This window comes from Triticum dicoccoides, chromosome 4A (genome assembly GCF_002162155.2).
Source record: "Triticum dicoccoides isolate Atlit2015 ecotype Zavitan chromosome 4A, WEW_v2.0, whole genome shotgun sequence".
NCBI lineage: Eukaryota > Viridiplantae > Streptophyta > Magnoliopsida > Poales > Poaceae > Triticum > Triticum dicoccoides.
The window spans coordinates 588,280,898-588,294,371 of NC_041386.1; the positions used below are offsets into that span (position 1 = coordinate 588,280,898).

The 13,474-nt window shown below is 46.8% G+C and overlaps 1 protein-coding gene across 2 annotated transcripts; it reads right to left on the reverse strand.

Moving 5' to 3' along the window:
- Window positions 1-212: 212 nt before the first annotated feature.
- On the reverse strand, window positions 213-6,625 carry LOC119287032 (plasma membrane ATPase 1-like). Of its 2 annotated transcripts, XM_037566517.1 has the most exons (21): window positions 6,312-6,623; window positions 5,608-5,727; window positions 5,386-5,484; window positions 5,006-5,143; window positions 4,758-4,892; window positions 4,486-4,665; window positions 4,177-4,383; window positions 3,965-4,084; window positions 3,781-3,900; window positions 3,577-3,699; window positions 3,393-3,497; window positions 3,158-3,302; window positions 2,668-2,832; window positions 2,339-2,577; window positions 2,179-2,211; window positions 1,869-1,950; window positions 1,621-1,781; window positions 1,262-1,447; window positions 971-1,153; window positions 680-858; window positions 213-519 (listed from the first exon to the last, which is right to left on the reverse strand). In XM_037566517.1, exons 1-21 carry the CDS (start codon window positions 6,372-6,374, stop codon window positions 423-425), a joined length of 2,880 nt encoding a protein of 959 aa, XP_037422414.1. In that variant the 5' UTR covers window positions 6,375-6,623; the 3' UTR covers window positions 213-422. The 2 variants fall into 2 exon arrangements, with proteins under 2 accessions (XP_037422414.1, XP_037422413.1); XM_037566516.1 differs by having other exon boundaries at window positions 2,339-2,832; window positions 6,312-6,625.
- Window positions 6,626-13,474: the final 6,849 nt, after the last annotated feature.

Below are 13,474 nucleotides of genomic sequence, written 5' to 3' on the forward strand. Positions count from 1 at the left end.
GTCTAGTAAAGTAGTCAATTGTTTAGGGGCAATTTCGCAACTCCTACCACCACTTTTTCACACTCGCTGTATTTACTTTATTATTTCTTTATCTAAAGAGCTCCTATTTTTTATTTACGTACTCTTTGTTATCTTGCAAACCTATCCAACAACACCTACAAAGTACTTCTAGTTTCATACTTGTTCTAGGTAAAGCGAACGTCAAGCGTGCGTAGAGTTGTATCGGTGGTCGATAAAACTTGAGAGAATATTTGTTCTACCTTTAGCTCCTCGTTGGCTCTTTGGCTCTTTATGAGCTTGACGTTACTTTTGTTTCAGACTTTTAGACCTTGTTGAACCTATTTGTTTATTTATAAAATTGGCCGTATGCATCGTTCTGATGCAAAGGCCGAGGAGTCCCCCTTTTTCGAAAAAAAAATCTATCACACGGTGTAAGATTGCTGAATGGTGCCGATGTCGAGGCCCTTCAGCTTCACAACTGACTCCACATGCCCCTTGAGAGTGTGGAGCTCCCTGAGCCTGCCATGTACAATCAACAAGCACATAGTTAGATTCATACTCCCTCCGCCTCATAATATAAGAGCGATTTTTAAGCTAACATAGGGAATAGTTGTCAAAAAATATGGAAGATGGGATTCTCTAATTTGCAAGTGCCTGCTGGGTATCTAGCCCTACATACCTTGCAATCTCGGCCCTCCGTTTCGCCTCCTCGGCCATCTGACTGAGCTCGTTGTAGGCCGCCTTCTCAGGGAACAGCTTGGCATCCGGTGGCTGCAGCCCATGGAGCGTCCTTTGTGCATGGGCCCACTTGAGCTCCCTCTCTTCCTTGCCAAAGTGCTTCTTCCTTGTAAACGCGATCTATAAAGAAAAAGAACAAATGAACCATCATTTACAAGATGCATCGAATGTAGTGGGTTCTCAATAAAAAAAAGAGGAGGGAAAATATGGTGGTGCAATTTGAATTAATTACTCTTTGGTCAATGACAAGATCCCATGCTTTGCCGCTCAGAGCATATCGGATGAAGAACTTGATGATGTCAAGCGGGAAGTAGAAGACGATGTTGTAGAGCCACACGATGCCAGCCCAGCCCCATCCGATGCCTTTGATCGAAGTGAATCCCCAGTCAGCGTATACAGCGATCAGTGTAGCTATCTGCATTTTTTGAAGGGGGTGGTGAAACTTGCTACTGGAACTTGACTTGTAAATTTACATACATGTAAAGCAAAGAGAGGAGGGCGAGGCCGTGAGGAAAAAAAATACCAGCTGTGCGACGAAGAAAGCGAAGACCAGGAGAAAGCCGGGGCGCTCGACGAACGACCAGCTTCGAGACCTTGTAACGAAGATGAGAGCTTGGCTGATGGTGCTGACTTGAAGGTATACAGCAGAGGCAAGCATTTTGAAGTCATCTTGAGTGGTCTTCTCAAGGCTTTTTACATGGAAGACCCTCTGAAAATTTATTGAACAAGTGTCAATGCATGTCTGAGGATCAGATCACAAACTAGTATAATGGTCCTATTAGTTGGTAGCTTGGTGAACCACATATCACGAGGTTAGTTCATTATCTGAAATCAATGTTTCAGAAAAAAAACAGAATTCAGTTTCATTTAGGTACTCCTTACAGGGAAAAAGTTAGTCTTGTATGCAGCCCAGAAGAAAATGACAGTCATCATTGCCAAGTATCCGCCAAGAACCACCCCTGTTGTGAAAATTTCAGCCAACTTCCAGCTGTCAGGTAGTGGAGAAGGCTTTACTCGATCCTTGGATATTGTCATTATGGTACCTTTTCATGCCACAAAATGGTTAAGGGTGAACATTATGGCGATATTGTGAGGCGCAGGAGGAATGGAAGGAAAATAAAGTAATGTACCATCATTCAGAATTGCTATGATCAGGACCATAAATGGCGGGAAATCAAATTCCCATATGAGGGCAAGTAGCATAAATCCAAGCTGTTGGGGATAAAGAGGGATCAGATGCATAATCACAGAATAAAAAATGTAAGGTTCATGGACATAATTTCACAGATCATAAACTGGAAAATCAGTGTTAACAGGAAAAGAGCTCATTAAATGAATAGTTATAATTGACACCTAAGAAAATCATCAGCTATGTAAACAGAGCATGAGCCAATGCACTTTGGCAAAATTATGATCCTAGTAAGAGTCAATCAAACATACCACAATACGTATTGTAATTGAGACCGCATAGATCTGCAAGCATGAATGTGGATTGATTAGCATATGGGCTAAATAACACAAGCATAAATGAAGGAGCAACTCTTCAAATATTTTTTGGGGGAAAGAAAAAATCTCATCCACTGGGTTCAATCTCACATACAGTGTAGTTCTTCATCCGCTGGAAAATCGCTCGACTGGTAAGGACGGCACTAATGATCACACTTAGACCAGGTTCGGTGAGTACGATATCAGAAGCACTCCTCGCTGCATCTGTCGCATCGGCAACCGCTATACCAATATCAGCTTTCTTTAGGGCTGGTGCATCGTTTACGCCATCGCCAGTCATTCCACAAATGTGCTTCCGTGCTTGTAGGCGTTTCACAATCTCATATTTGTGTTCTGAGCAAAGAAAAAATGTTACCATATTATTGTTATGTCCCTTTTTCATTTCTTTGATTTTATTTTCTTCTAACTGATTACAGCACATACCTGGGAATACGCCAGCAAAACCATCGGCTTTCTCAATTAGATCATCGACTGGTAAATCAGCAATAGACTCATCCTTGTTCTGCCCCAGCAAAGCAGATGAAGGGTACATGTTTGTACCCATTCCTAGACGACGCCCTGTTTCCTTCCCAATCGCGAGCTGGTCGCCTAAGGAAAAAAAAAGCACAATAAGATGTATTACCAAAATTATTGAAACTGAAATTATAAATAAAACAAGATAAGATACAACATATTGTTCAATGTTCCAACTCTACTTATGGCACAGCTTTTTAAGAGATACTTACATGACGTCACAAATAAAGAATAGTAAACATCAAAGACATGGTGCTCATAAAAATTGGGAGATTTAAGAATAGAGAGAAGAGAATGAAATAGAATTCAACCGGTAGTGCATTTACTTGTGATCATCTTCATCGAATTGGATATTTAAGAACAGAGCAAAAAAGTAGTAACAACCCAATTGGCAGTGTACCTGTGATCATCTTCACATTCACACCAAGGTTAAGTGCCCTTTGAATTGTTTCTGCGCTGTCGTGCCTCGGTGGATCAAAGAGTGGCAAGAGAGCAACAAAATGCCACGGGCTACCCGGGCTCTCTTTCCTCCCGTCTGGCACGTCCTACAAGGCAGAAAAGAATGACGACCACTAAGGTCCTGCCTTGCAAGCTTCAACTGCACTGTGAAGGGGCACCCCCAGAACCTTTCTCACCTGATATGCTACACCAAGTGACCGAAGTCCACGTTCCGCGAACTTGTCGATGACAGTGTGGACTTTTTGTGCGATCTCTGACTTGTTGTGGGCCAGGTTGAGAATCTGCAGGTCATTTTCTGAAATCAATCTACATCATTATGCAAATGTTTTTTAAGCTTTTTGCAGTAAAAAAAGATTATACCTGCTCTGGTGCACCTTTGCTAACACGACACATCTTTCCATCACCATCGATGTATGTCAAGGCAGTTCTTTTGTCGGTAGGATTGAACGGCAGAAAATGAACCTCTTGAATACCAGCACGCGCCTACGGGAAGCGTTAACAGGTGTCCATTTTAGCAAATAAACATGATAGTTGTACGTCTCATTATTGGACAAATCAATGTACCTCTTTTGGATCGCCTAGCATCCCAACTATTGCTGTATCAATGGCATCTTGATTTTCTATCCGGGATGCTCTAGCAGCCATCAGAATTACCTGGTCTTGAGTCACTCCTTTTTCAAAAACCTGTACCAAGAAAGTATGTAAGTGCTTTGATGTTACATGTCAGATAACACAAAGTGGGTGTAACCTCGATTAGGTTCTTGTCCACACTGAGCTTATTTAGAGTCAGGGTTCCAGTTTTATCACTGCAAAGAACATCCATGCCGGCCATCTCTTCAATTGCAGTCATTCGCTTTGTTATAGCTCCCTGCAGGAAGAAAACTCAGGAATTGATTCCATAGTGAAAAAGTTCAGGTCTGGTCACAATATGGTTAACACTGTCCCCGGAATGATGCAAACCTGTTGAGACAAGCGATGAGACCCAATCGCCATGGTGACCGACAAGACTGTGGGCATCGCTATGGGAATGCCTCCAATGAGGAGCACCAAAAGGTTGTCGATCCCAGGGCGGTACGCCCTGTGCTGGATAGGATACATGACAATGATCTCGATGAACATTCCCACGGCGATCGAGCAAATACAAAAGTTCCCGATGGCTGTTAACACCTGCGTGAATCACATGATAATGAACACATCAATGTAGCGATGATTCAATTATTTGATAACGGTGCCAGATCGATGGAAGCATCCGAGGCTTGTCAAGCTTGCCTGCTGGAAATGGCCAACTTGGTTAGTGGAGTCAACGAGATGTGCGGCCTTTCCAAAGAAAGTGTGCACACCAGTTGCTATGACAACAGCCTCGATCTCGCCCTGCTTGACCGTCGAACCAGAGTAGACGCCGTCACCAAGGCCTTTGGTGGCTGGCAGTGATTCTCCGGTCAGGGCGGACTATAAACAAAAGACTGAACAGTGAGATGTGGAAACCTATTTAACTTAAAAGCAAAGATGAAGGTAACTTGAATGTGAATGACAGGAAGAACCTGATCAATCTTCAAAGGGTCGCCGTCTAGGAGGCGTGCGTCGGCAGGAATGATATCTCCAAGTTTGATGCTGATGATGTCCCCAGGCACAAGGACGGCTGCCTCCTCCTCGGTCCAACGACCGTCACGGAGAACCTATCCAGCAACATAAGAATTGAGTTTCAAAAGTTAAAATGGACTCCAACAAGGTGATATGTACATGCAGAAACAGGGCAAAAAGAAACCCAGAAAATAAGTTGAGTATGGACCTTGGCTTTTGGTGCAAGGCGGGCCATAAGCGCGGCGGCGGCATTTCCGGCATTGTTCTCCTCTATGAAACTGATGGTGGAGTTTATAAGTAGCAGCGTGATGATACCGACAAAGTCTTGCCAATCTGGCGGCTTCCCCTGATTACAGAACACACATCTCACATGTTGAGAACAGAGCAAGACATACACTCCACTGAGCACCTAACTAAGACATACAGTCCACTCAGCACCTAACTAAAACATTACCACAAATTCTGCTATATATTCAGTCCCAAAAATAAGTGTCTCAACTTTGTACTAACTTTAGTATAAAGTTGTATTGAAGTTACTAAAGTTGAGACACTTATTTTGGGACGGAGCGAGTATGTGTTAGGTCTTACCCCTCCGTTGGCCAACGCGATGGCCATGATCGCCGCAGCCTCCATGACCCATGAGAGTGGGTTCCACATGAACCCCAGAAACTTGAGGAACTTGCTCTCCTGCAGCCATCAAACGCTCCAACTTAATCAAGTGCATAACATCAATGAGAAGAACATTACTGCTCTCAAGAACAGGAAGGACAAAATCTTTCCCAACAATAAAATGTGCTGAATGAACCTGACCTCCTTCTCCTCGAGCTTGTTCGGGCCGAAGATCTGCAGCCGCTGCTGCGCCTGCTCGGAAGTGAGCCCCTCATGGCTGCACCGAAGGTTCTCAAACACTTCATCGATCGGGATGTGCTCCTGAATTTTTTTTACGACGATCGCTTTTAGCAATCCAAGCAAGTACCATTAGCATGAGCAAAATGTGAACGTGCACGTATGCTGCAGCGTACTACTCCAAGGAACCCATAAGAGAGAGAACCAAGAGACTTTTTTTTTCTTCCAATTAAACAGAGGATCATGAGTACACACTTTTTCCCACGGTCAAGTCACCTCCTTAAGTTAGAACAAAAAAAAAAGATTGCAAAATAATATTACAGCAAAGCTAGAGTAAATACATTTACAGGCAGCCCTCCTACACGGCATGCAAAAAACAATCAAAAGTTCTAGTGCGAGATTCCGAAATCAGAAACTAATGCAAGTGAACCTTCAAGGCAGGGGATCCTCTGTCAGCAACAAAACAGAGCAGACCTAGAAGGTGGTGATTACAGTAGTAACAAAACAAAAGGCGATGCCGAACAAGAATTGACCTAGAACTAGAAGAACACAACTAAGCCCCGGTAAAAAAGCCCAGCTGCGCGCAACGGCGACCCATCCACATCCCAAGAGCAGGAAGCGCCACCCCAAGAGCAGGGCGTTGGTTAATGGACTGACTGGTTAATTACCAGGTCGACGGCCTCCTTGAGCACGGCGTCGAGGCTCCCCTCCTGCCTGCTGGCCATGGCCATGGAGGCGGGCAGGCAGTGCGCAGCCTCTGGATCGATCTTCCCACCGCCAACTACTCTTCTGGACCCTCCTCCTCTGCTCCTCTGCTGCTTCTTCTTTCCAGGATTTAGTATTATTTATATGAATGTATGGTCTTTGTTTTTGTGCGGGAGAGGGAGGGAGTGTGACGAGATGAATCGTCCGAACCCGAAATGGATAGAGGTGGTGGCTTCCCACGTGTCACGCAAGGGACAGTGGGGGAAGGGAAGGTGGTGGAAGAAACCAAGAAACCAACAAGGAACGGAAACGGAAGGTTGAAGATGAGAGGAGTATGTAGCAATGAAAGATGGTAGGTGGGTAAACCGGTGGCAGGCAGGCGGTGAGCCTTTTACAACAGCAACAAAATCAAAGGGGCAAACAAAAGTCGGTCCAACGCACAAACAACTGGACGTGGAACAACTAGAAAATCATACTCCTCTGTATAGTAATGATCTAAATGCTTTTATATTAATTTACGAAGGGAGTACTAGTGTTCTACCTCCTTCAGTCTTATGCCAGCCAAAAGAGATTGAAGATTGTATGTAAAGAAAATAGACATATACAAACGCTCTCGTCATACCAGACTTTGAAGGTTGCAACAGTCGCTCGCTCCTTGAGGCGAGATCTATAAATCATCGAAGTAGCGTCGGTTGGAGTATCACCCTCATGCAGTACAGAATTGCAGTGCATCACCACGGTCCAGTCACCTTAAGTTAGAAAAAAAAAAGATTACAACCTATGTGAGTGCATTTTTACAATTTATTACATGGCGAAAAAGGATAGGATTTTTTATAAGGGGTGAAATGGGATAGCTGGGTTAGGGGGAAGAGTAAAGGGGCTTATGTTTTTTTCAACACGGTACACTATAAATCATTGAAGTAACATCGGTTAGAGCATCTCCAACAGCCGACTAATGCGCCGCGCATTAAAAACCACTTTCCCGCGCGCCCTTCGCCTGGTTTTGTGCGGTCGGCAGCGCTGGCTCCAACGGCCGCGCTAAAATGCAGCGCGCATGACTCACCGGGGCATTGCCATATGTTGTATTTTGGACACAAAATGAATTTCAAACATTGAAAATACAATGAACATGACATATAAATTTCACATAAACAAGTTGATGAATAAAAGTTCATGCCCACAAGTTCAAAATCATGACAACAAGTTCATCCAACCAAGTTCAAAATGCAAACCAAGTTCATGACACAAACGAAAGACACATCAAGCCTCGTCCTCGTCTTCGTCCTCATCTTCGGAAGACAATTCTTCCTCCTCCGAAGATGATTCTTCCTCCTCCTCCTCATTGTCGCGCACCGCATCACGTGAAACTCGAACGGTGTTGGCAAGATCTTCAACGGCATCTTCATGGAAAGGTGTGTGAGGCTCACCGGAAGACTGTTGGAAATATGCCCTAGAGGCAATAATAAATTAGTTATTATTATATTTCCTTGTTCATGATAATCGTTTATTATCCATGCTAGAATTGTATTGATAGGAAACTCAGATACATGTGTGGATACATAGACAACACCATGTCCCTAGTAAGCCTCTAGTTGACTAGCTCGTTGATCAATAGATGGTTACGGTTTCCTGACCATGGACATTGGATGTCATTGATAACGGGATCACATCATTAGAAGAATGATGTGATGGACAAGACCCAATCCTAAGCATAGCACGAGATCATGTAGTTCGCATGCTAAAGCTTTTCTAATGTCAAGTATCATTTCCTTAGACCATGAGATTGTGCAACTCCCGGATACCGTAGGAATATTTTGGGTGTGCCAAACGTCACAACATAACTGGGTGGCTATAAAGGTGCACTACGGGTATCTCTGAAAGTGTCTGTTGGGTTGGCACGAATCGAGACTGGGATTTGTCACTCCGTGTGACGGAGAGGTATCTCTGGGCCCACTCGGTAGGACATCATCATAATGTGCACGATGTGATCAAGGAGTTGATCATGGGATGATGTGTTACGGAACGAGTAAAGAGACTTGCCGGTAACGAGATTGAACAAGGTATCGGGATACCGACGATCGAATCTCGGGCAAGTACAATACCGCTAGACAAAGGGAATTGTATACGGGATTGATCGAATCCTCGACATCGTGGTTCATCCGATGAGATCATCATGGAACATGTGGGAACCAACATGGGTATCCAGATCCCGCTGTTGGTTATTGACCGGAGGACGTCTCGGTCATGTCTGCATGGTTCCCGAACCCGTAGGGTCTACACACTTAAGGTTCGATGACGCTAGGGTTATAAAGGAAGTTTGTATGTGGTTACCGAATGTTGTTCGGAGTCCCGGATGAGATCCCGGACGTCACGAGGAGTTCCGGAATGGTCCGGAGGTAAAGATTTATATATGGGAAGTCCTGTTTTGATCACCAAAAAAGTTTCGGGTTTTATCGGTAACGTACCGGGACCACCAGGAGGATCCCGGGGGTCCACCAAGTGTGGCCACCGGCCCCGGAGGGCTGCATGGGCCAAGTGTGGGAGGGGACCAGCCCCAGGTGGGCTGGTGCGCCCCCTCCCCCCCCCACAAGGGCCCAAAGCGCCTAAGGGGAGGAGGGGGGCATACCCTAAGGGCAGATGGGCCTTAGGGCCCATGCCTGGTGCGCCTCCCTCTCCCCCTCCCTTTGGCCGCCCCACCAGATGGGATCTGGGCTGGCCGCCGCCCCTAGGGTGGAACCCTAGGTGGGGGCGCAGCCCCCCCTCTCCTCCTATATATAGTGGAGGCAAAGGAGTAGCCCATAGACGAACTTTCTTCTCTTGTTGGCGCAGCCCTACCTCCCTCCTCATATCTCGCGGTGCTTGGCGAAGCCCTGCTAGATCACCATGCTCCTCCACCACCACCACACCGTTGTGCTGCTGCTGGATGGAGTCTTCCTCAACCTCTCCCTCTCTCCTTGCTGGATCAAGGCATGGGAGACGTCACCGGGCTGTACGTGTGTTGAACGCGGAGGTGCCGTCCGTTCGACACTAGGATCTCCGGTGATTTGGATCACGACGAGTACGACTCCTTCAACCCCGTTCTCTTGAACGCTTCCGCTTAGCGATCTACGAGGGTATGTAGATGCACTCTCCTTCCCCTTGTTGCTGGTTTCTCCATAGATAGATCTTGGTGACACGTAGGAAAATTTTGAATTTCTACTACGTTCCCCATCAAAGACATTCCGCCCATGGCGGCCGGAGGTGCACCCATGACTCCCATGAGAGAAGCAAAACTCATGCCTCCCATGGCGGCCATGGCGCCGGGCGGTGCTCCAAAGCCACCCATGGCACCTAAGCCCGCCCACGGTGGCTCCGAAGCCACCCATGTCTCCCATGGCGCCAAGGCCACCGCCACCCATTGCGCGAATCATAGCTATTTTTTGGATCAAGACTTCTTCACAGGTAAGATTGACATACTCCTTTTGCGCCTCATTAAGGATAGATGTGTCCAAGAAGAACAAGTGCTTCTCCCATTTCAACAATCTAGTTCTCTCCTCATTGCTCACCTTCCTCTCCTCCAAAGCCACCTTCCTCTCCTTGGTTGCCACCCTCCTCTCCTCGGCCGCCAACCTCCTCTCCTCGGCCGCGGCATCTTGGTTCCTTGCAATTTTTCTCACCTCGTTGGCTTCTTTTCTCGCCTTCACAATAGCTTCCATAGCACTTTTGAGCTCATCATCTCCTTTCCTCTTCTTCTTTTTTCTTGCGTCTTTCTTGCACCCATCCGGTCGTTTTGGCTTCAAGTATGAAACCGAGTTGGGTGTGGGGCTTCTCTTGCCGTCATCACTTGATGCATCATCCTCCTCATCATCATCATCCGACTCAATTGTTCGCTTGCGTTTGTTGCTCAAATCCAAATCATCCAAATCATCATGCTTCTTCCATTTCTCATCATCCTTCAACACTTCATAGCAATGAGGCAAGGTAAATATCCTTCCTTTCTTGATCTTCCCCTTCTTGGTTCTCTTCTCCTCTCCTTTGAACAAGTTTTGTGCAATGTTGTACTACATGAAAACAAAACAAGTTAGCACTTCAAACACCAACAACAAGTATGATGAACATGGATGAAATGCCACTTACTCTATCGTCCTCATTGGTGCCACTTGGGTTCAACTTGTCAACCGCCTTTTGTGCGGCCGCTCACTTTTGACAACCCTTGTTGATTGTCGACCATCGGGACTGAAGTGATCGGTCGGAGCGGTCAATTCCACTCACGTTGCAAACATCAAAGTGTTCTTTCATCCGCCCCAATAAGCATCTCTATTTTGATCACCTCCAACGGATGGATCCCTCGACACTTGCAACCAAGTATTGCATAGTAAGATGTCTTCGGTGTTGGTGTAATTGCCCGCTCTTCCTTTCGGCATGTCGACAATGCCCTCACCATCCTTGTCCACCTCGAACTCATGGTCTTCGAAATGCATGTCGTTGATTTGAGACCAATTTGAATTGTTGGAGCCAACACCCATAGTTGACATGTATGCATCATCATTGAGACTACAAATATATAGAACAATGCAAATAAGCTATCTATATGAATGCATTCAAAAAAAAAGAAAAGAGAAGTTGGAAAAAGTTTCTACCTTTGGAACATATCGTCGAACACGTTGTGCACGCCGGCCATCGGCTCAACGAGTGAGCTCGCCGGTGATTCGGTAGCCGCTGCGCCCGTCACACGCCCTGCAAGCTTCTTCCTCCTCGCCTTCGAGGTGCCGGAGCCGTCCGCCGCCTTGTTCTTCTTCGTGGATGTCTTGCCCTTCTTCGGTCGCGCCGCATTGGGGAGCTTCCAGGGGGGGCACAGGGCGGCGCCGGCGCGACACCACCCGTTGCCGAGGTCATCCGCAGCGGCTTGAAGAGGCCGCGCGTGAGGCCGATGCTTGGAGGAGCTCCGGCGGAGGCGAGGCCAACGCTCCCCGCGCTAGAGTTTGTGGCGGCGGTGGTGGAGGGGTCGCGGCTGTAGGATGGGGTGAGCGGGGTGCCGGCGCGTGCATCCATCGGGTCAAGTTCGCCGGCGCCGGCGCGCGCGGGGCGAAGATGGCGGGGAGGAGAGAGTGCGGCGCGAGCGCTCGTGTGTGCCGCGCGCGGAAGCGGGCACCCCAAATACACAGCGAGTTGGTGATTCGGATCACGCGCCCAACTCCATATGCCGCGCGCGCGGTTATTGCGCGACCGCTGGAGCCACTCTACCGATTGCGCGCGCTAAAATGGCCAAATTTGCGGCGCGGCACTTGTTTAGCGCGGCTGTTGAAGATGCTCTGAGAGTATCACCCCATGCAGTACAGGATTGCAATACATGACCACCGATTTAGAGGGTCCAAACTATGCGAGTGCTTTTTTACAATTTATTACATGATGAAAAAGGATAGGATTTTTTTATAGGGGTGAAAAGGGATAGCTGGGTTGGGGGGAAAGTAAAGGGGCTTATGTTTTTTTTGTTAACGCAGTACAGTCCCAGACACTTAGAAAACCTTATAAACACCGTTAAAACCATCGCCGGAAGGGGCGAAGTTGCGGACAATGAAGACCTACGTGTCGACCCGATCTCATCGATGAATCCAATGGTACACATACCACCTGGACGAGACAAGAAAAGAGGAACCACTATTGAACACCGCTACCACCACCGTCGAAAGGGCTGGAATGACGAACAAACGAAGACGTACATAGTGCCCCAAGACGAAGGAAACTACAACTCCCACCGGTAGATCAGGACCTCCTTGTCCACTGCCACTAGTGGAGAGACGGCGAAGGAGAAGGAGGGTAGCGATCTACCAGCGAGGGAGGGTGGCAACAGAGGTGCCTTTCTGGGATACCAAGTTCTACTATAAATAGCAAAGGGTGGTTGCCTCACTATTTGAAATGGACCTTCCTCACCTTAAGCTAAAGTAACCGTTATCGTAATGAAACCGAGCAACTAGATTTTGAACCATCTCATAATTTCTTGTAAAATTTACTTTTACAGTTAACAATGAAAAATCATACTGCAACGATGTTGGTGGCGCCATAATTATCTTCTTAAATAGGGAACACGTCAGCGACGGGGGTGCGTAGAGAATACAAATCTTGTGAGAAATACCAACCTTTTCTAGTTGACATCAATCCATAGGCGTGCGATGAGTTCCATTGGCCGGCGGACCCCTCAGGAAAATACACGGCTAGATCCGTCTATAAGAGACTGCATGGGGTTTGAGCGTTCACCCACTGACTGCTGCATATGAAGGAGCTGGGCACCGTTGAAGTGCAAGATCTTTGCATGGTTGGCTACCAAGCACCGGCTGTGGACTTCTGACAGAAGGGCGCGACATGGACTGCAGTATGAGCCGTCTCCGTGCTACCTTTGCTTGCAGGAAGAAGATAATGTTGACCACATCTTTGAGCATTGTGTATATGCGCGAGAAGTGTGGCAGGGATGTGTGGGAAGGCTGCATGTCAACATAAGCCTCCCCCCAGATGTGGGCACATTGCAAGACTGGTGGCTCGGGCAAAGGAGACACTTCTCTGGTAAAGTGCGAAGAGGATTTGATTCCTTCGTTATCAATACCTCCTGGCTGATTTGGAAGCAGCAGAATGTGAGAGACTTCAACAGACAATCACAACAAAGATCGGCCACGCAGCTGATAGACATGGCCCTTCACGAGGTGAAGACTTGAAGGGACGCAGGTTTCGGAGTAGGGGGCTTAGATCATTTTGTGAGAGAGTGAACCTTTTGTTTGTTTCAGTAGTGTAAGGTGTTGGTGTACCTAGGTTGGTGTTCGCATCCACACTAGGTTCTTGTAATTATACTTTCTCCCTTCTATAAAGTTAAGATACGCCATTGACGTACTCTCGAAAAAAAAACCATAGGCAACAGAAGCAGCACTACAATACTCTAGGTTACTGGACAGCGACGGCCATTTTGACATGCTTTGTAAGTACAGAATACTCTAGGACGCATGATTGTGAAGTCCATTTTGGCATAGATACAATATTGACCTACCAGCCGGGAAAGGATGGCCACCTCATTGTTTGGAAGAGATGAGTTGCACTTCTTGGTGTTTGGTCTAGACACCCCTTTTGAAAATGGAAGGATGGCCATTTCATTTCATTTTAC

Coding starts and splice junctions, on each gene's coding strand:
- LOC119287032 (XM_037566516.1), bottom strand. CDS start 6,374: ATGGCCATGGCCAGCAGGCAGGAGGGGAGCCTCGACGCCGTGCTCAAG. Junction 5,144..5,385: donor TCGCGTTGGCCAACGGAGGG/GTAAGACCTAAC, acceptor TTCTGTAATCAG/GGGAAGCCGCCAGATTGGCA. Junction 3,498..3,576: donor GCAAAGGTGCACCAGAGCAG/GTATAATCTTTT, acceptor AATGACCTGCAG/ATTCTCAACCTGGCCCACAA.